The 26,210-nt window shown below is 42.5% G+C and overlaps 2 protein-coding genes across 10 annotated transcripts in view; one reads left to right on the forward strand and one right to left on the reverse strand.

The window, feature by feature from the left end:
* Positions 1 to 1,894: 1,894 nt before the first annotated feature.
* DNASE2B (deoxyribonuclease 2 beta) lies at positions 1,895 to 17,359 on the reverse strand. Of its 9 annotated transcripts, XM_070078154.1 has the most exons (7): positions 16,860 to 17,295; positions 15,621 to 15,708; positions 14,014 to 14,191; positions 9,422 to 9,503; positions 6,608 to 6,769; positions 4,094 to 4,291; positions 2,203 to 2,563 (listed from the first exon to the last, which is right to left on the reverse strand). In XM_070078154.1, exons 3-7 carry the CDS (start codon positions 14,077 to 14,079, stop codon positions 2,223 to 2,225), a joined length of 849 nt encoding a protein of 282 aa, XP_069934255.1. In that variant the 5' UTR covers positions 14,080 to 14,191; positions 15,621 to 15,708; positions 16,860 to 17,295; the 3' UTR covers positions 2,203 to 2,222. The 9 variants fall into 9 exon arrangements, with proteins under 9 accessions (XP_069934254.1, XP_069934255.1, XP_069934252.1 ...); XM_070078151.1 differs by lacking the exon at positions 15,621 to 15,708 and having other exon boundaries at positions 16,864 to 17,330; XM_070078152.1 differs by lacking the exon at positions 15,621 to 15,708.
* Positions 17,360 to 17,760: 401 nt separating this feature from the next.
* Positions 17,761 to 26,210, forward strand: part of LOC100009266 (uricase) — a gene marked incomplete at its 5' end in the record, with an annotated part of 40,399 nt that continues 31,949 nt past the window's right edge. The window contains 1 exon segment of the mRNA NM_001128073.1: positions 17,761 to 17,780. Within this exon segment, the coding sequence (NP_001121545.1) occupies positions 17,765 to 17,780 (16 nt within the window).

The following is a 26,210-nucleotide window of genomic DNA, read 5'->3' on the forward strand; positions in this document are numbered from 1 at the left end:
ACAAACATTTTGACAATATTAATTCTTTCACTCTGTGAACATTGAGTAGTTTTTCATTTTTTCTGTCTTCTATTTGTTTCATTAAGGTTTTTATTTTCATTGTAGAGATTTTTCACATCCTTCGTTAAATTTATCCTAAGGAACTTAAATTATTACTTAGTCATTATGAATGGGATTGTTTTTATAAGTTCCTTCCCAGCCAGATCATTGTTGGTGTGTAAGAAAGCTATTAACTTTTTTTGTTTTGATTTTGTATCCTGCAACTTTGCTGAGTTCTCTCATCAGGTCTAATAGTCTCTTGGTGGAGTCTTTGGATTCACCTATATACAGAATCATGTCATCTGCAAACAGGGATAGTTTGACTTCCTCCTTTCCAATTTGCATACCCTTGATTTCTTTTTTTTTTTTTTTTTTTTTTGCCTGATTGCTTTAGCTAAAACTTCCAGAAAAAACAGTGAAAGTGGTGAGAGTGTCTGGCTCCAGATCTCTGTTGAAATGCTCCCAGCTTTTCCCTATTAAATATATAGTTTCCAGTCAAATGCAATCTTTTTTTTAAAGATTTATTTATTTATTTGCAAGTCAGAGTTACACAGAGAGAGGAGAGGCAGAGAGAGAGAAAGAGAGAGAGAGATATCTTCCATCCGCTGGTTCACTCCTCAACCGGCCGCAATGGCCACAGGTGAGCAGTTCCGAAGCCAGGAGCCAGAAACTTCTTCTGGGTCTCCCAAGTGGGTGCAGGGGCCCAAGGACTTGGGCCATCTTCTATTGCTTTCCCAGGTCATAGCAGAGAGCTGGTTCGGAAGAGGAGCAGCTGGGACTAGAACCAACACTCATATGGGATGCAGGCGCTTCAGGCCAGGGCTTTAACCTGCTGGGCCAGAGCGCTGGCCCCAACATTACTTATTTTTAAAACATTCTTTTGTGTTTTCTTGTTGGGTGAGTAGGATTCAAATTCAAAATCTACCAGAATTATTTTTTTTACAAAGATTTATATATGTATTTATTTGCAACACAGAACATCAGCGAAAGGGGGAGAGAGAGAGGGATGCCATCTGCTGGTTCACTCCCCAGATAGCTGCAATAGCCAGGGCTGGGCGAGGTCAAAGCTAGCAGCCAGGAACTCCATCCTGGCCTCCTACATGGGTGGCAGGGACCCAAGTATTTGGGCTAACTTCTACTGCCTTCCCAAGTTCTTGAGATGGGAATCAGAGCAGCTGCAATTTGAGCCAGTGCTCTGATACAGGGTGTAGGTGTTCCAAGTGGGTGCTTAGCCTGCTGCACTATAGCACTGACCCCCAGTGCTACCAAATTTTTTTTAAAAGATCTTATTTATTTATTTGAGAGGTAGAGCTACAGACAGAGGATGAGATACAGAAAGGTCTTCCTTCTACTGGTTCATTTCCTAAATAGCCACAATGGCCAGAGCTGAGCTGATCTGAAGCCAGGAGCCAGGAGCTTCTTTCAGGTCTCCCACGTGGGCGCAGGAGCCCAAGCACTTGGGCCATCTTCTGCTGCTTTCCCAGGTCATAAGAGAGAGAGCTGGATCAGAAGACGAGTACCTGGGACATGAACCAGTGCCTCTATAGGATGCCGGCACTGCAGGTGGAGGCTTAGCCTACTACACTAAGCACAAGCCTCAGCTTGCCTGATTTTTTCAATGTCAGTCAAGCACTTGGTCCTTCGCTGCATGCTTGAGCATACCCAAATATGAAAAAAAAAATCAGGACCTGGAGAATTTCGATGAATTGCCCAAAGTCATATAAATAGTAGGTAGCAACTACAAGGACATAAAGAAGAACATAGGAGAAATGTGACCAAATAGTATGGAAGTACAGAAGTAATGCTTTTTCTTAAAAAAAAAAAAAAAAAAAAAAAAAAGAAGTAGAGAGGGAAGTCTTTGTGAAGGGGTTGAATTTTAATCTATGAGCTGACCAGGCAAGCCACTTCCATGTACAATGGGAATTGACTAATCTAGAAAACATTTCATTCCCTCTATTCTCATCTTAGTTATTTATGAAAGTTTATAATGTGTTTATGATATGTAAATATAAAGTAGATAAATCACCACTGATTGGCAAATAAAATAGCAAACCCAATAAATGTGTTTTATCTGATGGTGGGTGGATTATTGCTTGTAGTTTATAAAGAATGGTTCTAATGGAAGAAGGCCTAATAGCAATGCTTTCAATGATAGTACTCATGTATGCATCCTTTCAACAAGTTTAATTACAGTTCTCATGATATAAAACTAATCCTTGAAATGCTTGATAAATATGCTGATTCTGGGTACAAATGAATCCTCCACTTCGGAGAGCTTGGTGTGGGCTCCGATTTAGGTCTCCAATACATGTCCAGTGATTTTTGGTGCTCTTTTGGGAAACACACCATTTGGAATGATCCTGGTAAGAACTGAAGTAAGATCTTCGAGATATCTTAATTGCTCTGATGTTGTAGACATGGTAAGGAAGGGAGCAGTTTGAAGGAAGCTCTTGCCTTTTTCGCTGCCAGGTTTCTGTTAGCAAGTGTGTCTTCAAATGTTGAGCCATCCAGGCTGCAAAAATGTCTAGGGTTTAGAAGGAGAAACACAGTGAGTATGGTATTTACACTGAGAGAAATCAGGGAATATATCCTCAGGAATATATGTGACACTTGCTATGTCACATGCACAATAATAACAGTGTAATTGATAGTTGATGGGAGACCATTTGTGCTTGCTAAATTGATATGAAAAGAACATTGTTATCATTACGATGATGACACTGGTGTCTGCAAACGTCTTCTGTTCCATATAACCAAGGGAGCAATGTGACTTTTGCCCTGAAAAGACCATTGGAAAGAGTAAGCCTGGAGAAGTAATCATGTCATTTGGGGACTCTATGCCTCTGAAACAGGGGCTAGTTCCTGGGGGGGGGGGGGTCTTAGGAAGCCATACTAAAATGGATTACATTTAGATTTTTCTAAAATAAGTGGGGGAATTTTTAAGGGTATGTTAGTAAGGAATTAACAGAAACTGATTGATGATCATAAACATTAGTTGAGAGGGAATGTGTAGTATGAATTGGGAGGGAGGAGTTACAGAGGAGAGAAGCAAAATACAATGTCACTGAGACAATAAAAACAGGAGTGGTTCATCATCATTTAAAAAATCATCTATTATTTTTCACTTTATGTTTCTGTGTGGGAGCAAACTGTTGAAATCTTTACTTAATGTATGCTAAACTGATCTTCTGTATATAAAAGAGAATCGAAAATGAATCCTCATGTGAATGGAAGGGGAGAGGGAGTGGGAAAGGGGAGGGTTGCGGGTGGGAGGGACGTTATGGGGGGGAAGCCATTGTAATCCATAAGCCGTACTTTGGAAATTTATATTCATTAAATAAAAGTTAAAAAAAAAAAACAGGAGTGGTCTTAGCTGTCGCAAAGAATCTGGTGATAAGGTAAATGTCAGAGTCATTAAAGATCTGAAGTTTACTGAAAAATAAGGGGTCTAGAATGTGTGGGCAAGTGTAGAGAGTACTAGAAAAGAAATAGAATTGTGGAGGATGGTGATGAGATGAGCTTAGCCTGCTGGCTCTGATGTGGTTGTACCACCTCTGCACAGCAGTATTCCACTTGCTGTGGAATTCATCAGTCAGTGCAGAGGTCTACAGTGGATCCAGAATCAGGGATCACCTGACACCTCATTGGAATTGGCCAGCTTGGGTATGCAGAGTGAGATCAGAAAAGATAGAGGATGATATGGCAACCCCATCACCTAAAGAGTAGTCACAAGAGGATGACCTGCAAAAGAGAATGGAAGGAGAGACGTGGCAGGGGCCGCAGGCCCAGCAGGGGCTCAGCCTGTGAGTTGTCACTGACTTACGGCTCTGTGGTTGTGAGATACTTCTCTGGCTGGATCAGCAATGCTGCTATTCAGATGGAGAAGGCAAATGTTTGAATGGATCCTTGACTGCCCTCTTCCCTTTCATTCCTATTTGCTCTTTTCTTTGCTATTGATCTTCCCCCAAACAATTAGAACATTTGCTTTAAACAATCCATAGTGAGTCCAACAGCAGGGTTATATAGCACATTGTCTGGGGATGGTCTTTCATACCGTCCAGGAAAGAATCAGACTTTGCAAAATGGAGGAAACTGTGTCCCTGGGCCGACCGCAGTGTGGCGACACGGCGGACGGGACTCTCCCGGGAGCTGGCCGTAGTGCAGAGCCGGGCCATGTGGCTGAGCTCCTGGAGAAGGGTGGCTGGGATGGAACAGCTATAGATGTTTGGATTGCACACCAGGAGCTGAGAAGCTGAATCGAGACAGATAAAGAAATTTTGAGAATTTAGACACAAATGGAAATGCCTGTTGATATTATATGTCATGTTGTGGTTTAAAAAACAAAACGAAAGAAAAAACTCAAACACATTTGAGACCGTACCCAACCCCTATAATGTAAAGGCAGGACCAAGCCTTTCATCTGTCTCCCTTAGTGCAAGGTGTCCTTGCCTGCCTTTATCAAGAGGAATTCTCTGGATTGAGAGAGTTGTACAGCTGGCCCTACAAGGTTCTAATCGCCAGACTCAAGAAACCATTTCCCTCTCCAGCAAGGCTTTGTTAGCCAGTCTTGTCCAGAGGCGTTTGTTTAGGGGAATTCCAGGTGCAGGAAGGGAAGTTCCAGGTCTGGAACCACTTATGTAACCTGCAGACCACTGAAGCCCACCTGGCCACCGTAAAATTCCCTACAGAGCACAGCATCCCTGACCAATCAAAGGAAAGTGATGAGCACCAGTGATCAACCAGGAACTTGGACATGAGCTGAACATGCTCCTCTCAGCCCCATTTACAATCTATAGGAAGCTTCACTTCTAATCCTAACCTTCCCGGGGGAGCCTGGGAATTAAGCAAAAGCTGCCCAGATCGTGTTCTGCACTTAGAAATAAACACCCACTATATGGCAATGATGTCAGTGATTGACTTAGTGCCTGTTGGGTGGGTGAACCCAGCTTTTGGGGTTCTATAGCAGTACTTCCAACTAGGTTGATTTGTTGGTTGGCAACACTGTCTTTAAAAAGGTAGCTTTTAAGTTACTTTTGGTTAAAATAACCGGCACCCAAGGAGTACCTCCTACTTTCTAGACTTTGTTCCGTGAGTTTTACTTGAATTTACTCATTTAATCTTCCTAAAACATTTGATTAGGTAAATTCTATTATCATTGTCCTTATTTTATAGATGAATTAAATGAGACTTTATGTGATAACATGCAATGTTATAAAACTTGTAACTGATGTAGTTGATAACCAAAACCAGGTAATCTGGCCTTGGAAGTCATATTTTTTTCTCCAATATTTGCATATAGAAAAGTACAACACTCCTTGTACTGATCATCTAGGATCAAGAATCATCACAGGCCGGTGCCGCGGCTCACTAGGCTAATCCTCCGCCTTGTGGCGCCGGCATACCGGGTTCTAGTCCCGGTCGGGGCGCCGGATTCTGTCCCGGTTGTCCCTCTTCCAGGCCAGCTCTCTGCTGTGTCCCAGGAATGCAGTGGAGGATGGCCCAAGTGCTTGGGCCCTGCACCCCATGGGAGACCAGAAGTACTTGGCTCCTGCCAACGGATCAGCGTGGTGCGCCGGCCACAGTGCGCCGGCCATTGGAGGGTGACCCGACGGCAAAAGGAAGACCTTTCTCTCTGTCTCTCTCTCTCACTGTCTACTCTGCCTGTCAAAAAAAAAAAAAAAAAAAAAAAAAAAAAAAAAGAAGAAGAAAGAATCATCACTATCAGCTTGTACACCTATCTACTCTATGCTGTTCTGCTCTCCAATTATTTGATGAATTCAACTGGTTAGATTAGAGCTTGACTTAGGTAAGAGGCTCAATGTCCTTCCCAAAAGGTGGAAATTTGATGAGAAACATTCTCTAAACCTCTAGACAAGTCACTCTTCAATGACTGTAGCAAATGCCTCAGTAAAAGGTGATTGACTAAACAGTGTTCCCACTTTCCCTCCTTCTCCACCATAGTTTGCTAAGTCTAAGTATTTTGGTTTTTTTCTTTTAAACTTGAAGATCATCTAACAAGAAAGTGTTATATTGCCAGTGTATACAACATGTGGTCTGCAAAATTTAAAAAATGAAAAACAAGATTGAGTGCATATTTAAAAATCTGTATTTCTCTCTTTTTTTTTCTTTCTCTCTCTCTTCCTTCCTCTCTCTCCCTCTCCCCCCTCCACTCCTTCTACTTTCTTGTGAAAAAACCAAGATTTCTAATTATTAGGCTTGTATTCCTGTAGCACCACAATACCATGAAGTGGAGGCCTTTATATAGAGCTAAGGAGGGGTCAACAGCCTAGTTTTTCACTCTTCCCCACTTTGCATGCAACATCTGTCTAGATTGCTGGCCCAGGAATACATTTGCAACTATTGCCCCTGATCCACTTCAGTGACTTCATGGGTACCCCAGGACCTGAAGCCCAATAAATGAGCCTGCCCAGTGTCTCACCATGGCAAAGCCCTTCGTAGCTATTAGAGCGTCTATGAATAGATTAACAAATGAGGGGACATCTTTGTTTTACAATTCAGAGCCCTTCTTCGAGCTTGCTTTCTCTTTTTTCACATCCCCTAGTGTTACCTATGGCTTCATACTGGCGGTGCTTGAAAGTTATGCAGATGCCGCTTTGTCCATTGCGTCTCCCTGTGGTCGGATAAGCATAGCCTTCTTCTGGAATCGGAGGAAACCGAGGAATAGAATGAATCAGCCAGAATCCCTGGGCTCCGTTCCACAGCAGTAAGCCTACCAAAGATATATTCCATGCAGACACATCAGAAAGACAACACTCCTTTTAAAACAGGGTTCAAAGCTGCAACAGGCAAGTCTGTTTATGCTTTGGGCTAATGTTTGATTAAGCTAATAATCACGAGGACCATGCTCACATTTTAAAGATTTCAAAAACAATTCAGGCACATAGCGTGTTTCTCCATTACTGATAATAAGTCACCACAAAATGGGAGCCAGGGCAGCCACCCTGTGAAGAGTTAAGAGGAATTTCATGTTGAAACTACAAGGAAAATTTGTTTTGGCAGAATGCAAATTTGCTAAATTGGAATTTGACCTTGTAAAGCTATCCAGTCACCTGGCAAGCTTCAGATAGTGTCTACTGCTAAGCAGCTAAGCCAGTTTCAAAAACTGGCTTAAAACAGAGCTAAAAAAGAAAATATGAAATGAAGAAATGTGCTTGCAGTATTTTGTTTTAAGAAACTGGTGTTCATTTATTGCCAGAAGAGTCACTCAGTTCTACAAGCCTGATAAAAGAGGCAACGAGGGGAAAAAAGGAAGCCTTGCTGAAGTTTCCTACTCAATTACGTTTTGCAAAAACCTCCAGAGCAAAACAACATGAAAGCCAGAAAGGAGAAAAATAAAAAGATTTTCATCATTTTGTGACATGGGAAAAAATGCCTGTCCAGCAGGCACCTACAACTATTTCCGTGTTTGCAGATCTCGAGGGATAGATTTGGTATGGTAACTGGACTTTCCAGTTTGCATTTAACCATGCAAATTAGTGAATGTAAGTCAACCCATTCATGTTTACCTTAACATTAGACTGGAAACCAAATGCGTACTAGCTATTTCTTTTTCAAACAGCAACTTCTCAGAGTTGCTCTTTAGGTTCAAGGCCTATGGTGAAGGGGAAAATGTTGAAAGTTGTGTTGCTTATCAGCTGGATGACCTTCAGGTGCTCTCCTCCGCTCAGCTGACAGTCACACTTTGCTGAAATCCTAACCTTCTGGATTGAATGTCGCAGCATGATCCAGCATCTGTTGGCAACAGAACCAACCTGCCCCTCTCCCTGACTTGGCATTAGGCCTCATTCTCTTTCTAGCATTTTTCCAAACCCTTGTAGCAGCTAATAAAGGGGAATAGGAGTAATGGTTGGAGGTTGCTAGACGAAAGATTGGAGAATGTGGCATGTTATCAGAATTGCTGGTTTCCACCTAAGTAGGGCCATCCAAAGTTTTAAAGGCTCATGACTTTCGACAGCCATTGCAGATCGTATTCTAAATCAGAGATTGCAAACTGGCAGCCCATGGGCCATAACCAGTACATTTTGCTAGACTTGCAGAGTGTTTTTAAACCTTTAAGCTTCTTGCCAACATGTAAAAACTGGAACAGTTTTCCATAAATACTAGTTTTTAACATTTCCTGAGAAATTGCATCCCTATAAGGCAAGTGAGAAATAACTGCCCCCTTTCAAGTGAGTGTGTATCCTGTAGTCACCTGCTACTTCCATCCACTTCACCTGCTGACATTACCGGCCTGTCCCCAAAGGCATTTGTGTTTAGGATCTTATGGGGAAAATATATTGCCACAGAAAGTTATTCATGAGTGTGAAGTTGAAAAAATGTTCAAAAATAGCCATTACACTTGTTTCATAAAATGTTTTAAGAAACATTTTTAGAAAAAGTAGAAAAGATCAAGTATAGTTATCTAATGGGTTATTAGTATTACAGATTTTTTTGTTTACTTACATTTTGGAATTTTCTCTAATGCATATATATACTGCATTATGTATAAATGCATAATGTTAAGTTAATATAATAAAAATTACTATATAATAATAATATATAACATAATCTACAATAGCAAAATTGCTATTCTATAAAACAATTTAAAAGTGCTTTTTTTAAAAAAATGTTTACATTAAGAAGTGTGACTTTTACTCAATGTGAATAGCCAATCATTCTGGGGCCGATGTTGTGGCGTAGTGGGTAAAGACGCTGCCTGCAGTGCCGGCATTCCATAGTGGTGCCAGTTAGAGTTTCAGCTGCTCCACTCCGATCCAGCTCTCTTCAAGACCTGGGAAAGCAGTGGAAGATAGCTCAAGTGTTTGGGCCCCTGCACCTGCATGGGAAACCCAAAAGAGGCTCCTGGCTCCTGGTTCCTGGCTTTGGATTGGCCCAGCTCTGGCTGTTGCGGCTGTTTGGGGAGTGAACCAAAAGATGGAGGATCTCTCTCTCTCTCTCTGCCTCTGCCTCTCTGTAAATCTGCCTTTCAAATAAATAAATAAATCTTTAAAAAATAGTAAATCAGTCTGACTACACACACTACACATATACACATACATATACATACAAATAAACTTGCAGTATGTGTATGTGTATGTATGTTTGAGTATTCTCAATAGTCAGTAATTTGATTTGTGCCCTAAAACATATACGTGTGTGTGTGTGTGTGTGTGTGTATAGAGAGAGAGAAATAAAATGGGGTTCCTGAGAAAGGGATTTCCATGTCAAACTGTATAGTTATATTCTGTGATATAGAAATCATATTTTTAAACAAAGCATTAAGAATAAAAGCTATCTTTCTGGTATGAGACTATTCAAGATGAAATGTTTAAGAAAATGTTGGTTTTCAATAGGAAAGAGAAACTAAGAGCCTCTGTCATACCTTTGGTGTGTCCGTACTTTCTGCTGTAATTCACAGATTTAGGGACTGCATCATTGTATATTAGATAGGCTGTACGGTTACTCTGCAGGAATATATTAGGGTTACAATGGCATAAGTCTTCCACTCTCAAATGCTCACAACATTTCTACCAGCTGCTCAGCTTGCAATACAGAGCTTTCATTAATACACATGAGAAGTCATCCGTTCTCCTGGTGGGCAGCTTCCCCATTGATATGAACTCTGTCCCATGCGTAACAGGAGGAAAGGAAGTCCATTCCCAACCATGCATGGCTTCAGCTCATGTGACAGGGCCCCCATGAATTGTGGATCTGTGGTGAAGGTAGTCTTCCTTTTTTTCTTGATTATTTTGGAGCCATGTTTCTGATAAAGAAGCCAGTGTATGATAAAACAGTACTGAATTATTTGTCCAGGAAACGAGGTCGAAACAATCAAGCAGGGATTACACCTGTTTTTTTCTCCATTGATATTACAGGCACAATGTAGAACTGGCTGTCAGGAGCTGATTTCCTCTGCCCACTTGGTGCTTCACTGCTTGGTCATAGCTTTGTATTTAATCAGGGTTTCTCATTAGCTGCTCCCCCTTGCCTCCGGATATTGGATAATTTTTCTGTGATCAGTTTCTCAGTGTCATTTCATTTTTCTAACTTGATATTCCTGCTTGGAAAAGGTGGTGAAATTTAACGTGTGATAGTGAATCTCCTCTGGTAAAGTAAAATACAAGTCCATTCTGCAAAGAGTTAGCCAAATCTTTGAGTCAAAATAAAGCTACTATTTTGATAGTGTCTGTTGGTCATACTTTGGAAATTTACTTACATTTGTTCTCGGTGGTTCCATTTCATTTGTGTCATGTTGCAGTGACTTTTCTTGAAGCCAGTAATGTTGATATTAAAACAAAAAAAAACTCAGTGACATAATAAAAACAGGAAAGGACAGCCCTTTCCTTAAAGAAAAAACAGCCCTTTTCTTATCTCTCAGAAAAAAACTAATAATTGAGTCATTTGCAGTCACTTCTTTGACATAATTTTAAAATGTACAATGGAGTCTGTGTAGCACTCTGGCTACCATTTAGGAAAAACTGCTTTCTCACCTTCATTTCCCTTAATTGACTATAGCTACACAATGGCATGTGTGTCATCCTTCTCTAGAGAACTCGCACAGTTATCTATGAACTACCAGAGCTGTACGTAGTAATGAGACCATTTGTGTGCCTTCAGGGTGCAATGTGGAGGGGCTCTGAGAAGATCTGGTGAGGAAGTTTATGTTTCTAATAGACAGTACTTATTATTCCAACCAGGACTATAACAGCCAACTAAAGCTGAATGTGCTGTAGGCCTGGTAGGAAGAGAGTTTATTGGTAAAGGAAAAAGATCATGCATCTTAAGAACAGGGAGTGGGGTCGGTGCTGTGGCATACCAGGTTAAGCTTCCGCCTGCACACCGACATCCCATGTGGGCGCCCGTTGGTGTCCTGGTTGCTCCTCTTCTGATCCAGCTCTCTGCCTGTGGCCTGGGAAGGCAGTGGAGGATGGCTCAAAGTGCTTGGGCCCTGTACCCACATGGAAAACCCAGAGAAGGCTGGGTGGAAGACCTTTATCTGTCTCTCCCTCTCTCTGTAGCTCTACCTCTCAAGTAAGCAAATAAAATATATTTTTTTAAAGAATAGGGAGATGCAGGTGTGTGCCTTGGACCTTGCTATTGCTTTAACACATACAGTGAGCATTGTTTTGACTGTTGGGTGTTGAACAAGAAGGGTACAGTCTGTGCCCCTCAGTCTAACGGTGACTATACTCACGTGGGTGTGGTTTATAGTACACATAGTTTGAGAATTGTTATTATGAGGGCGTATAGAAGGCTCTTATTTGCAAAGGCAAAAGAAAGGAAATAATTCCAAATGACACCAAGCTATTGAACTTGGTCACCTTGACATTTAGATTTAAAACTAGTTGGTCTGATCTTACATTCTACCCTGTTAGGTGTTTGATTGCAGGCCAGGGGATGGGGGAGTTAGGGCAGTGCTGCCATTTCTGGTGCACAGTTTAGCTTCCAAATAACTCTGTCTCACCTGGATATTGCTCACTGTTGTTGCTCGCTTCTTTGTCTCCTCCCCAGTAAGACATGGAAATAGCCCCTTTCCTGTCATTTTCTTCCCACAACCAACCAGTCAGGGCATTGTGTGTGAGTGGACTTCACTGAACGTAAGAAACATTTAATGGTTTTAGGTCACCACTATAGGGTCAGGAGAGATCCCCACTACCTGCCACCCTCCTCCCCCAACCCCCAAGCTCTAATGTAGGCTCTTTGGCTTGATTAGGAACTCAGCTAATTCAAGAGTTGATTGAGAAAAGCACATTATATTAAATTTACATATACATGGAGATCTTCCTCAAAGAGTAAAGTCTGAAGAAATAACCAAAGCCTGATGCCTTTATACTTTTTAGACAACAAGCTGTCAATTTGTGAAGGAATGACAGAAAAAAGTGGCTCTCTGGTCTGGGGCAGAACATTTTAAGGACCTTACTAAGCATATACTGGGGAGGGAGTATTGAAGATAGTGGAAGAGAAGGCTCATTGTAGGCCTGGTTACTGAGCTCTGGGGATCAAGGCTATTTTCTGGTCTTGCTATATGAAGGACATTCCTTCCCAAAGAATCTTTACAGCTTGTTGCATTTAGGAAATAATGATAGGCCAAGTGACCATTTCTGAAGTATAGTTCCTGGAAGAATTTTACTATGAAATAATCAGTATGCCAATTTGGCGTATTTTGTCATGGCGCAGCCTTAACTCCTTCACCATGATGTCCCCTTCCAATTTCCCTCTGTTTTCTTGCAGTTTTTTTTTTTTTATTCCTTCCACCTTTTTGTATTTTGCAGAGTAGTTTAATTCTTTCTCCTTCCTAGGCTCTGGAGCGGACTCAGTACCTACACAGATCATTATTGTATTCTGTCACACTAAGAACTGTCTACTCCAGCCAAGGTAAAGGGCAGAGGCTTTCCAATGTCACCATTCCTCTTCCCTTCCTCTCAGTCCCTGTGATGGAGAAGACAACAACACAGCATTTATCTTCTTATCCATGGGCTATGCTCCTGATCCCCACTGTAGCCTTAGAAGGCAGAAGAAGCTATAGGCAATTTTTTATTTTACGTACTAGTATGTTTATTTGAAACAGGGTTGCATATAGTTGAGACTAAATATTTTTTAAAGATTATTTATTTGAAACTCAGAGAAAGAGAGAGAGAGAGAGATATTCCATCTGCTGCCATTTACTCCCTAAATGGCCTCAATATGCAGGTTTGGGCCATGCCAAAGCCAGGAGCCAGGAGCTTTATCTGTGTTTCCTATGTGGGTGCAGGGGCCCAAGTACTTGGGTCATCCTCTGCTGTTTTCCTAGGTGCATTAACAGGGAGTTGGATTGAAAGTGGTGCAGCCAAGAGTCAATTGGCACCCATATGAGATGCTGGCATCGCAAGTGGAGGGTTTACCTGCTACACCACAATGGTGGACCCAAGATGAAATAATTTTTAAAAGCACCCAGAACAGTGCTTGGCACATTACATGCACTCATAAGGCTACAACCCAGTTTTAATTTTGTAGCTTGTCTCTGAAGTCTGGTCTTAATGACTGGTGAATAAAATGACTACTACTACACACAGTGACAGCTCCCTACACATTTTGCATAAATACTCAGACTCACATGTCCAGTATTGCTAGAGGCCAAAACAGTATTGTGGGCATTAAATTGCTCGACATGTGCAAAGGTCAAGCACAGAGCCCATCATATTGTAGGAATGGAATCATTTTATAGATTTGCTTCTCTGTAAGTTATTGTTAGGACATGCATACAAAAGTGTAATTGGAAGCTGGTTACTGGTTGATTTTCCTAGTCACCCTTGTTTGGAAAGCAGTATCTTGTCACTGAACAACAGATGGCTCCGGAATATTGGGAAGCTGCCAGCAGGCCTACATAACTAGCTCTCTTTGGCTGGTTAGCTCACTGCCTGATGAAGTCCAGATAGCAGGATTAATCTCCATTCAGGCAAGTTAGTTCGCGAACCCTGAAGTAGATGTCTAGTTGTCAACCTATCATTTTGAAAATAATTAATTAAAAGGAATACCTTATCCTTGTATCATCACCACTCATCAACACCGTGGCACAGACAACCCATAACTCAGGGTCTACTGGTCATAGATCTATGCTGCCTGGCAGTGGGAGAGGGCTCACCCCCAATATGACTTTTAGGTGGATAGGTTAGCAAGCACTGAGTGGATTGGCAGAAGGGTTGACAGCCAGAAGACTTGAATATACAATTAGTTCACACTTTACCTAGTGATATCACTGGATGTGATGCCAAGTGGACCAATAATTTGGCATCACTGTAGAGTATGATGACTGTTTCCCAAGCTATCAGTCAGACTGATTCAGACAGTTGTCCTAGGCTAAGTCTGAGCTGGCTTACTTCAAGTTACTGGGACTGGAAGATGTGCAGATAAAATAAGTTTCCATAGCTGTTCTGGAAGCCTTGAATTCTGTTTTAAGTATTTTATGATTCAAATGAATGATGAAGTACCCCATACCTCAGAGGCATCTGCTTCATATAGCTGCTGCAGTGTTCTTCCCAGAACACTCTTGGTGCTGTTCATTAGTTGCTTACTTCTCCTCCAGCTTCTAATGGTAGAGTCTAGGTACAGGTATTCTAACCCCGTCTCTCCATCTTCCTTGTCTTGCCTTTTAGGTAACTTATAAAAGGTAAACCTAAAAAAGAAAATGATTGTTAATCACTAACATCTGTTGACTGCTTTCCTGGTGGCTGTCATGTCAAACTCTTAAAGGCACCTCTACTTCATGTTTCACAGAAGACCTCTAAGGGAAAGGGTTTGCTCAATCTGTCTTTCTCTTTCTCCACCCTGAAGGGAAAGTATCTATACATAGACAATGGCTTTCTTTGCTGCTTCCACAGTCCAGGAGGCTGCAGTGGGGAGAGGCCATGGTCCAGCCCTGAACTAGAGAAAGTTTAGATGCTCTTTGTCTGAAAGTGCTCTTTGCAACTGGTTGGCTGAATTGGGATTTAGGTTTGGGCTTCAGAGTACATGGGCGCACCCTGAATCTTGGGCTTAAGTCATGTTCTTCAGCTCAGTTTATTAGAATGCAAAGCAGTGATGATTCAGGGCCAGGAACAGCCAACTAGGCCTTTTCTTTCCGTCACTAGTGTTTCCAGTATGTATAGCTACTTTGGACGGCACTCGGAGCACAGGCGGGTAGGCATGTATAGCACTGTCATTCTTGGATCCCATCACCCAGAGGTTCTCAGTGTGCTCTTTTCACACTTTGAGCTAGCTTGTTCTTTCTTTGTGGAAGCTGCCCTGTGCATTGTAGGACTCCTGGCCTCCACCGATTAGATGCCAGTAGTTTCCCTGAGTGTTTGATGATGAAAAATGTTCCCAGACAGTGTCAAAAGTCTTCTCAGTTAGGAACCATTGTCTTAGCCAATATTTACTAATTGCATGCTTCATCATTAACCTGGGAATGCTCAGTCAACCCCATAACATCACACATGCACTATTACCACGTAATAGATACCCCTAAGAGTGTCACACTCTCCACGAGGGTCTTCTCAGGGACACATTCCTGTTTCAGTCGACTCTCTCCTGCCCTGCTTTTCTTTCTTCTTCACAGGGCTAGGTCCTCACGTGTGGCAGGAAACATGAAATTCTCCGGGGTTAACTCGATGGCCTCCGCTGTTTAACTTTCTCAGTAACTTGTAGCAGCTGGGCCACAAGTTGCTTATATTCTCTCCTACAGATATTGCTGAGTAACATGTTTGCTGCCATGTGACAAAAATAAATTTGACATGTCTATCACAATTTGGTGGTCCAACTCTGAAGGGGCTGTTGGACTGTCAGTGTGCATTTTTAAACGTTTTCCCTGAGTGACTGCCTCCAATAATACACTGGAAATTCCTGAATCCTTTTCTAGCTCGGGCTTCTCTTAGAGGTTCAGATAAACCTAAACACAAAGGTGTCTCAGAAACCTTTAACTCCATATTTTGAAACAAATTTTATATTTTGTTCTAAATCTGCCCATCCCACGCTATTAGAGAACCTAGATTCATGCAGTCCCTCCCAGAGGCAGAAACTTAAAAGTCAGCATTCCCTTTCCCTTCCTCCCACTCTCAGCAACTCACCCATCACCAAGCCTTCTTTGTGCCCTCTCCTCTCTGTGTCCACAATCACTTCTTTCACTTTGGTTCACACCTCTCCCCACCTGCAATGCTGCAAAAGTTCCATTGGTCTCTAAGCCAGTGGGCTTCCAAAGATGCGAATCTCACCATATCATGTTCCTTCAGGAGCTCTTTCCATGTCATATCCAAACCCTGCACTTAGCACAGGAAGCCCTTCCTGACTTAGCCCTCACCAACCTCTCTGGCTTCACCCGCTGCCACTTCCCCAAGTTCTCCCAGAGCGCCAGCATTACCAAACTGCTTGCAACTCCAAACTTGCCATGTTGCTCCTGGCCTCTGTATACTTTCTCATTTCTCTTCCACTGCCTTGAGATACCCTTGGGTCTCCATTCGTTTTCTAGCTACTTCTTGACTGCTCTTAAAACATGGCTCAAAAACTATTTCCTTAGAGAAGCCTTCTGGGTTCTATACCCCTCACTACTCCCCCTCTTCCTCACCACATAACTGAGCTACTTCAGGGCAGGAACAATGTTTTATTCCCATTCATGCATTTTCGAAGCTCAGCACAGAGCCTGGCGTTAAGTTGCGAAAAGATGAAGTAAGGTTGTACAAAGCCAAATGCCAAACATAACGGCAAACCCAAACACCAAAGGCAAGAGTGAAAAATTGAGCAAAGTTTAGAAAACCCGTGACTATAATGCGACCCTGGGTTTAGAGTCTCGAATATTGCACAAGAGGCCGGTGACCTCCCACTCGCTCCAGCACCTGCCTGTGCTGCCAACCAAACCAAAGGTAATCAAACAGGGCCGCGTATGGCCACGGCTTCCTGCTCAGTCCCACAAGGAGACGTGCGTGCTCCAGTTTTAGAAAATGTCACGTGCTTTTTCTCCTTGGTGAGTCTCTGAAAGGATGTTGGCAGAGTTCTGTCAGGAAAAGCCACAGCGGAAATGAAGGGAACTGCCAACTGACAGAAGTTGGCAGCTCAGTGCCACTTCCGTAGCTACCAGCCTTGCCCTGCTCAGAGCAGTGAGTCAGGCCGGAGAGGGGCTACCCAGTTCTTTCTCGGGGGGCAAGCTCATTCATTCAGCAGCCTACCCTTGCCTGCAAAATTGGCCCATTTGCACACGAACTTCCCTTCTTTGTGAAGAGAGGAAACAGGGTGGAAATTCTCCTTAGGATTAGCGCGGTGTGCCTCGTATGTGCTGGCTTGCTGTGGGCGCGCCCAGCCCTACCTCTCCTTACCTACCAGTCCACAGCGCCACCTTCTTCATTTCTGCATGCGATGGTTGTTGCCTCCAGGAGCCCAAAGAGGCCAAGGAAGAGCAAAGCGAGGGTTGCTCTCATTGTCATTTTCTGTCACCTCTGTCCCAGGCCGCAGTAGGAAACTTTGCCCGCAGGTTGCGGACTCTGAGGGGCAAGTCTCTCAGGCCGCGCCGGCTGTGACGCTGGATGCGTGGCCTCTGGCGTTTGCTGGTCAGGCGTTTTCGGAATGGGACGAATCCCGTGTAGATGTGTGATTCTGTCACAACGTGTCAGCGTGACTCCTGATGCCTTTGTGCTGAATTGTTGACTTTTTTGCAGAGGAAACAAAAAAAAAAAGTTCCAGAAAGGAAACAAAGGGATATGGAGTTAGCTCTTTGGAGTGAATATTGTGCAGTAGGAAGTTCAGTGAGCAGAGGAGCTCCATGTAGATAAGTTGATGCTGAACTAATTATAATTCGTGGTTCTTCCCTCCTGATTGACTCTTTGTGGTTGAGCAAATGCGCGTGGTTCACACTTTAAATGGAAATGAACTTATGTCTTAGTAGTCATTAGGATCCATCACTTATAATACTCTTTATATTAAGGAAATAGTTACTAAATGGTACTTCAAAGGGCTGCTTCAAAGTTAAAGCAAAGCGAATCGCATTTTGCCAGAAATGTTTACATATCCTCCCCACCTCTCAGGGTTTAGCCACTCAGAGTGGTGCTTTCCTTAAAAGAGGGTTTAGTGTCCAGTTGGCTGCTGTACAATCAGGTCAATATATCGATCGTCCACTTTTCAGGTTAAATAAAAAGTGTTATAAAAATCCATTTTACACAAACTACTCTTTCTTATGCTTGAAGCTGAATCTGAAGTTGAAAGCCCAGGGAAATGGACCATAGGCATGGCAACTATAAAAAGGTGAGACCAATCTCTTTTTGGAAGAGGGAAGGGCAGAAAAATTTATGAAAAGAATGTTTTTAAGAAGATTTATTTATTTGAAAGTCAGAATTACATTGAGAGGGGAGAGAGAGAGAGAGAGAGAGAGAGAGATCTTCCATGCACTGGTTTACTCCCCAGGTGGCTGCCATTCTTCCAAGTCTCCCATGTGAGTGGCAGGGGCCCTAGCACTTGAACCAGTTTCTGTGCTTTCCCAGGCATATTAGCAGTGAGCTGGATTGGAAGTGGAACAGTTGGAACTTGAACCGGCGCCCATATGGGATGCCAGCATTGTAGAGGGTGCACAGTGCTGAATAGAATTTTTTAAAATGCATGATGTCTGATTAAATAATAAAAGATAAAAATATGATATAATAAATATATGATATAATAAATAAATGTTGATGGATTTTTAAAAATTTTAATTATATGTATTTATGGGGTACAGTGTGATAATTCTTTGTGTATTCAATATGTGACCAAATTGGATTAGTTAACATTTCCTTAAGTATTCTTTAAATAAATAAACTGATTATATGTTTAAATTTTTATTTATTTTATTTATTTGAAAGGGAAGGGGGATGGAGAGAGAAGGAGGAGAGAGAGAGAGAGAGATTTCCCATCTCTTGGTTTACTCCCAAAATGCCTGCCAATGGCCAGGCCCAAACTAAAGACTGGAAGCTTAGTCCAGGTCTCCTCTTGGGTGGCAGAGACCCAACAACTTGAGTCATCATCAGTTGCTCACCAGGGTGTGCGTTAAAAGGAAGCCTGAATCTGGAGCAGAGCCAGGACTTGAACCCAGGCACTCATATATGGAATGGGGGGAGTCCCAAGGCAGGTCTTAACTGCTATGTTAAATGCCTGCCCATAATTAAGTATGAAAAATAATTTATTTTCATTAAGAATGATTGTCCTGATGGCTTTTCCCTCTGATTATGGATCCTGGTTATATTCACTTCGTGGACCATTGGATATTAGATCACCTCTGTGCACAAGCTTGAAGATTCTTTAGTTCATAGTAAGAGGGAGTGGCTTGTGGTCCCATTTCTCCTAAGGCAGAGTTTTGTGAGGAGACTGGACTACCTTCTCACATTACCTGTGGTGCCTACAACAAGGGCCAAAATTCTGAGCCTCATGCAAACCTGCTGAGTCACAATCCTTCCAGTTGGACTCAGGAACCTACTTTTTTTTTTTTTTTAAGATTTATTTATTTATTTGAAAGTCAGAGTTACACAGAGAGAGGAGATGCAGAGAGAAAGAGAGAGAAATCTTCTGTTGGATGGTTCACTCCCCATATGGCCGCAATGGCCAAAGCTGTGCTGATCCGAAGCCAGGAGTCAGAAGCTTCTTTTGGGTCTCCCATGTGGGTGCATGTGGGGAGCAACTGGGAGCAACTCGGACTAGACTAAGTTACTGGAATTAAGACTTATTCTATGCATCTGCTCTCCCACAATATGGCGCTGGGAGAGGAGGAAACAGCTTCTACACAGCTGCCTCCAGTTCAACCAATAAACAGCAGGACCTGTTCCTGATTGGAGGAGAGCAGCGTACTCGGCGTGTGGGTAGCAGAGTTGGGATTGGTGGAAGAGGACTATAAAGGAGGAGAGAGACAACATGCACCAGGAACATCTATCTGAAGGAACACCTGTGCAGCCCCCGAGAGAGCCGGCCGGCGGTGTGCCGCTCCCCCGCGGAAGTGGGGAAAGTGGCAGGGGGAACCGCCCTTCCACAGAGGTGGAAGGGTCGGTAGCCAAGCCGGGAAGAACCAGCAGCAAACCCGGGGAGGGCCGAGCAGACAAAAGAACAGCGCAGGGTCCTGTGTCGTTCCTCCACGAAGAGGGGGAGCGACATAATGGTGTCGTGACTCGGATAGGAAGCCTAGGCAGGGTCTTGTGTCGTTCCTCCACGAAGAGGGGGAGCGACAGGTGCAGGGGTCCAAGGACTTGGGCCATCTTCTACTGCTTTCCCAGGCCTCAGCAGAGAGCTAGATCGGAAGAGGAGCAGCAGGGCTAGAACCGGCGCCCCTATGGGATGCCCATGCTTCAGGCCAGGGCGTTAACCCACTTGCCACAGCGCCGGCCCCAGGGGTCTACTTTTCATAGCTTATTGGAGACGCTGGTACATAGTGTATCTTGAAAGTCACTGCTCTGAGGCGAAGACTATGCTATCTCTGGTAGATCCATAGCTTTAGTCTACAAGAAGCAGAGCAAATAGGCTAAACCAAGACATATTTTTCTTATCATTCCTCCACAGATATCATTTTGTTTTATATATGTTGTTACAATGTTTAGAAAAACCGATTTCCACAACTCCAAACTTTTTGTCAATTTCAAAAAAAAAAAATGAAAAGAAAAAATTTTTATGACATGGTTTACTTTTCTATATTAGAGTAAAATAGAACTAATATTTTTATGAAAGTTTTTATTATTACAATGGTAACCACTAAAAACACCAGGTGTAGGATTCATTGATCTATTGACAATATAAGTTACTTGTTTTCAGTTGTGTAGGCTAAAGAGAGTTTGCTGAATAAGGTTTAAGATAATTCCCATTTTCCTTTCTTCAATGCATGCTTAAATTAGTGCCTGGTACTAGTAAGTGCTTCATAAATGTGAGCTAGGATCATTCTTAGGATAACCTGACCCCTTCCTGTGAGGTGGGCTGGGGAACATCTGTGTTAAGATAGTGTTTGTTAAATCCAATTTTATTTCAAAATCTGGAAAGATACTTTTAGATTGGTTTCTTTTAGACATAACTTACAATAAACTCTCTTATTGTCTGTTGTTGGCTGACCTTATCATGCTGGTTGTCAGTCAACAAGCTTTATTATACAATCATTGCTGTTGGCCACTGTTCCAGACTTTGAAGGGTCCCAGAACTCTCAACACTACTCCTAATCTTAAATTTCAGTCTGCTCCTTTTGAATTAACACAGCAAAGTTAATGTTGTGGGAAGAATCCTATGAATTCAGTGCATGAAGAAAATGCAAATTGAACAGGCTGTTTCTTTCCCCCCCCCACAAGATCAACGGTTTTGGAAGCCTAGGTAGTAGATTATGGCTCCTTCACAACTCAACTTTAAAAACAGAAGAAAATGCTCTGATTTGTAACTTGGGCAATTGACTTCTTCACTTGGTAATGCGTTTCTTATTTTATGGTTGAAAGTTTGTATTCATTTATCTAATGATTCTGGAAAATACATCTTGTTCTTTTCAAATAGTGCCTCTTCCACATTCTCTGTACCTTTCTGGCTTAGTTTATGTCTCATAGATTTTAGTTCCTTGTGTGTCTGCATTCATCTTTGACTCTTTATTTGGATCTATCTTCTAGTTCCTAAATTCCCTTTTGGCAACACCAATCTAGTACTTAGTCTGTGTCTTTCAAACAGTTTTTTTTTTTTTGACAGGCAGAGTGGACAGTGAGAGAGAGAGACAGAGAGAAAGGTCTTCCTTTGCCGTTTGTTCACCCTCCAATGGCCGCCGCGGCCGGTGTGCTGCGGCGGGCGCACTGCGCTGATCCGATGGCAGGAGCCAGGTACTTCTCCTGGTCTCCCACGGGGTGCAGGGCCCAAGTACTTGGGCCATCCTCCACTGCACTCCCTGGCCACAGCAGAGAGCTGGCCTGGAAGAGGGGCAACCGGGACAGAATCCGGCGCCCCGACTGGGACTAGAACTTGGTGTGCCGGTGCCACAAGGCGGAGGATTAGTCTAGTGAGCCGCGGCGCCGGCCTCGAACAGTTCTTTATAAAATTATTTTTCAAATTTTTGGTTTTGATTATAAATTGACAAATTAGAGTTGTATGTTTCTGAATTCCTTCCTTGGTTATGTTTAATCTGTGTCTTCATCACTTATTAATGCATTTATAGAAGCTCTATTGATTTTATTCAACAGAGAATTTAGTCTCCTGTTTTTTGATTATTTTCTCAATCTTTTATTTCTGTAAAACTTTAAAATATGTTATTTTATGCTTTTGCATTTAACTAAAATATATGAAGTACTTTGCAGGTCAAACTTTGCTTCCTGATATTTTTACAACTGTTTCCTGTGCACTTTGCTGTAGTACATACTTTTGGTTTTTAGCTGTGAATTCATGTTCCTTGAAGCTTTAACCATGAGAATTATTTGATATTGATATGAAGTTGGATTTCTCTAGACCTTGTCTGTGCTGGCTTCAGCAAAATTCAATCATCTTTGGAGGGCTCCTGGGAGAGAATCTGCTAGTTTTACTTATTTATTGTAAATAGCTTTTTGGAGTATATTTACATACTGTAAAATTTATCTAAATCCACCTTTGTTTTTTATTCAGACTTTCACAAGACTGTTGATGGACTCAGTAGAATTCAGAATGTTACAAACTAAAGGAAAAATTGATGTACTGGTGGGAGGAAAGGGGAGAAGACTTGAATTATTTTGACAAAAAGGGATGAGACACACAAATGACTCTGGTATTTCTAGAATAAAGAACTGCTCATGAGAAATGTGGTTGAAGGAAAACATAAGTATCATGAGTAGAAGAGAACTAGAATTTTTTTTTTATTTGACAGATAGAGTTAGACAGTGAAAGAGAGAGAGAGAGAAAGGTCTTCCTTCCATTGGTTCACTCTCCAAATGGCTGCTACGGCCGGCGCTGCGCTGATCTGAAGCCAGGAGCCAGGTGCTTCCTCCTGGTCTCCCATGTGGGTGCAGGGGCCCAAGCACTTGGGCCATCCTCCACTGCCTTTCCAGGCCACAATAGAGAGCTGGACTGGAAGAGGAGCAACCGGGACTAGAACTGGCGCCCATATGGGGTGCCGGCGTTGCAGGCGGAGGATTAACCAAGTGAGCCATGGTGCTGGTGAGAACTAGAAATTTGTATTTGGTTAGTTTCTACTCATCTTCCAAAATGTCTTGAGAATGCCAGTCCTTCCCAGAAGCCATCCTTGGTCTCCAGTCTGGCAGTCTGGCTCAGATACCAACGCAACACCAGAACTCATGGTGGTTTTTTTTTTTTTTTTTTTTTTTTTTTTTATCAATCAGAATGATAACCACCATGTATTACTGGTTAACTGGTTATTTTTTTGAATCTTCCTTTAGAGAGCGGGGGTCAGAAAAGTCTGAGCCAAACTGGTCCATTGCTTATTTTTGTAAAAAAAGTTTTATTGGAACACAGCCACATCCACTCTTTCATGCATTATATGCAATTGCTTTTCTGTTATAATGGCAGAGTCGAGTAGATGCAACAGAGACCCTATGGCCTGTGACACTGAAAATGTCAATGAGTTGATTATTTCCTGAGAGGGTTTGGTTCCAGTGTATAATCTGTATGGGCAGAACAGGTTCTGCCTTGTTTATGGTTGCATCTGCAGCACTTGTCACAGGGCTCATCACCTAGAAGATTCCAGATAAAGTCAGGTGAATGTATGGCTTGAATACAAAAGGTTTCAGAGACTTCTATTTTGGACTGATGTGGAATTTAAAATGAATTAAAACTATTAAGAGAAGAAACTAGAAGTAAATGTGTAGGGAGTAAAACCTCATTATAAAGAATTTCATTGCAATGGGGGCAGCTGGGTGCAGTGGGAAGACCTGAGATACTTGCTGGGCCCTGCTGCTCACTAGTCATGTGCTTCCGCCCCAACAGTCTAACCCCACTGAGCTGCAGCTTCCTTTTCTAAGCGTGGGACTCATGACTGCCACCTTCACAAAGTGTTCTCAGGGTTCAGATGATCTCAGGTGCTCTCAGAGGGTAGGAAGTACATGGAAAGTGGTTATTACAAAAAAACAATGCAGGAATCTCAAAATATTTTTGCATCAAAATAAGCTCATATTTTCATTATATTTTCTACAAACTTTTTGAAGTACCCTTGCAAGTGTACAGCCCTGGCATGTAACTCATGCAAATTAAATACTTGTTTCTTTCTTTTTACTTTTGTAATATTTTATTCCAGAATAGTTTTAAATTTTCAAACAAGGGTGAGCATTGTGGTGCAATGAGTTTAGCTGCTGCCTGCAATGCTGGCATCCCATGTGGGTGCCAGTTTGAGTCGCAGCTCCTCCACTTCTGATCCTGAACCCTTCTGATGCACCTGGAAAAGCAGTGGAGGATGTTCTAAGTCTTTGGGACCTGCCACCCACATGGGAGACCCTGATGAAGCTGCTGGCCCCTGGGTTTGGCCTGGTCCAGTGTTGCTTCTTCCATGATCTGGGGAGTGAAATAAAGGACAGAAGATCTCTCTCTCTGTATGTCTGCCTCTCTCTCTGTAATGTTGCCTTTCAAATAAACAAAAATATTTTTTTCTTAAAATTTATTAAAGATTTATTTATTTACTTGAAAGTCAGAGTTAAAGAGAGGCAGAGGCAGAGAGAGAGAGAAAGAGAGGTCATCCATCCACTAGTTCACTCTCCAAATGGTCTCAAAGGCCAGAACTGGTCCCATCCAAAGCCGGGGGCCAGGTGTGTCTTCTGGGTCTCTTACTCGGGTCCTTGGGCCATCTTGTACTGTTTTCCTGGTCCATAGCAGAGAGCTGGATCGGAAGTGGAGCAGCCAGGACTTGAACCAGTGCCCATATGGGATGCTGGCACTGCAAATGGCAGCTCTACCTGCTATGATACAGCGCCGGCCCCTAAAAAATTTACAAAGCAAAAATTATCAAGTGGTAATACAAACAATTCCCGTATAATGTTTTCCCCATTTTCCCTATTAACAGCTTATATTAGTATCTTTGGCACAATTTGTCGCTCCCCCTCTTCGTGGAGGAGCAACACTAAACCCTGCCTAGGCTTCATATCCGAGTCACGGCACCATTATGTCGCTCCCCCTCTTCGTGGAGGAGCAACACAGGACCCTGCGCTGTTCTTTTCGTCTGCTCGGCCCTCCCCGGGTTTTCTGCAGGTTCTTCCCGGGTTGGCTACTATCCCTTCCACCTCCGTGGAAGGGCAGTTCCCCCTGGCCACATTCCCCACTTCCGCAGGGGAGTGGCACACCGCCGGCCGGTTCTCTCGGGGGCTGCACGGGTTCCCTTAGATGTTCCCCATAGATGTTCCCGGTGCATGCCGTCTCTCTCCTCCTTTATAGTCCTCCTCCGCCAATCCCAACTCGGCTGCCCACACGCCGAGTACGCTGCTCTCCAATCAGGAGCAAGTCCTACAGTTTATTAGCTGAACTGGAGGCAGCTGTGCGGAAGCTGTTTACTTCTCTCCCAGCGCCATATTGTGGGAGAGCAGATGCATAGAATAAGTCTTAATTTCAGTAACTTAGTCCAGTCCGGATTGCTCCCCACACAATTAATGAATTATGCCCAGCTTCTATTTATTTATGTATTTACTTATTTATTTATTTAGTACAGCTCCTTTTACCCATCCTGGGCTCTGGGATTCAACATTCTGTGTTCAGCTTGAGTTCTTTTTTTTTAATTTAGGTCCCACATATAAGGGGGGTATCTGATATTTGTCTTTCTATGTCTGGCTTATTTCATGTAACATCATGGCCTCCAGTTTTATCCATTTTGCTGTAAATGACAGGATTTCATTCTTTCATTCTTTTTAAACAGTAGAATAGCATTCCATTGTGTATTTATACCACAATTTCTTTACCCATTCATCTGCAGATGAACGCCTGGGTTGAATCCGTATCTTGGCTATAATGAACAGAGCTGCCATAGACATGGTGGACCAGTATTTCTTTGATAAGTGAATTCACATCTTTTGGATACATACCCATTAGTGGGACTGCTGGGTCATAAGGCAGTTCTTTTTCAGGTTTTTAAGAAATTTCCATATTATTTTCCACCATAACTACACTAATTTACATTCCAACCAGTGCTGGTTCTTTCGAAATTTGGTGCCATTTCTTCCATGACAGTTATTACGTTTTCCTTGCAGGTAGACTAAAATTAGTCCTTTATAAGCTAGTTTTAAATGGCCACAAAGAAAGTCACATTTCTCATGTTTTCAATGGTCCTTATCCAGAATCCCAAATGAGTTGCCCAGCTGTTGAAGATATGAAGCCGAACTGTTGTCTGGCCCCAAAGGACAATCACTCTTTATTCTCCACCTGCTTCACAGCTTCATCATCCCCATCATAAACACAGAATCCATTTGAGCTTGGAATTCCCTCTAATTAAAAAAATGAGTGTGGTGCTGGAAGTCGGGATGGTTTGGGTAGTGCCATCATCTTTGTGTTGCTTAAGTTCTGCCTAGTGTGCTGTCTGTTCAGTCTCTGCAGGATTTCTTCTGATATCAACCAGCATATCTGTCAACTGTATGACCTGGGGTAGCTCAGTTAACACCTCTGAGCTGGTTCATTTTAAAATGGGAATTCTCTCTACAAATTCACAGGACTACAGTCAGGAATAGATAACGTAGATTCCAGTGAGTATAATGACATTTTTAAAAAAGATTTATTTTATTCATTTGAAAGAGTTACAGAGAAAG

The sequence above is a fragment of the Oryctolagus cuniculus genome, chromosome 7, assembly GCF_964237555.1.
Source record: "Oryctolagus cuniculus chromosome 7, mOryCun1.1, whole genome shotgun sequence".
NCBI classification, from domain to species: Eukaryota; Metazoa; Chordata; class Mammalia; order Lagomorpha; family Leporidae; genus Oryctolagus; species Oryctolagus cuniculus.

What these genes read in the sequence shown, in the direction of transcription:
- DNASE2B (XM_070078151.1), bottom strand. Translation starts at nt 16,967, where the DNA reads ATGACAATGAGAGCAACCCTCGCTTTGCTCTTCCTTGGCCTCTTTGGG. An exon ending in GAAGGTGGCGCTGTGGACTG is followed by an intron (nt 14,192 to 16,863) that starts GTAGGTAAGGAG and finishes TTTCTTTTTTAG; the next exon opens with GTTTACCTTTTATAAGTTAC. An exon ending in AAAGTACGGACACACCAAAG is followed by an intron (nt 6,770 to 9,421) that starts GTATGACAGAGG and finishes TATCTTTGGTAG; the next exon opens with GCTTACTGCTGTGGAACGGA.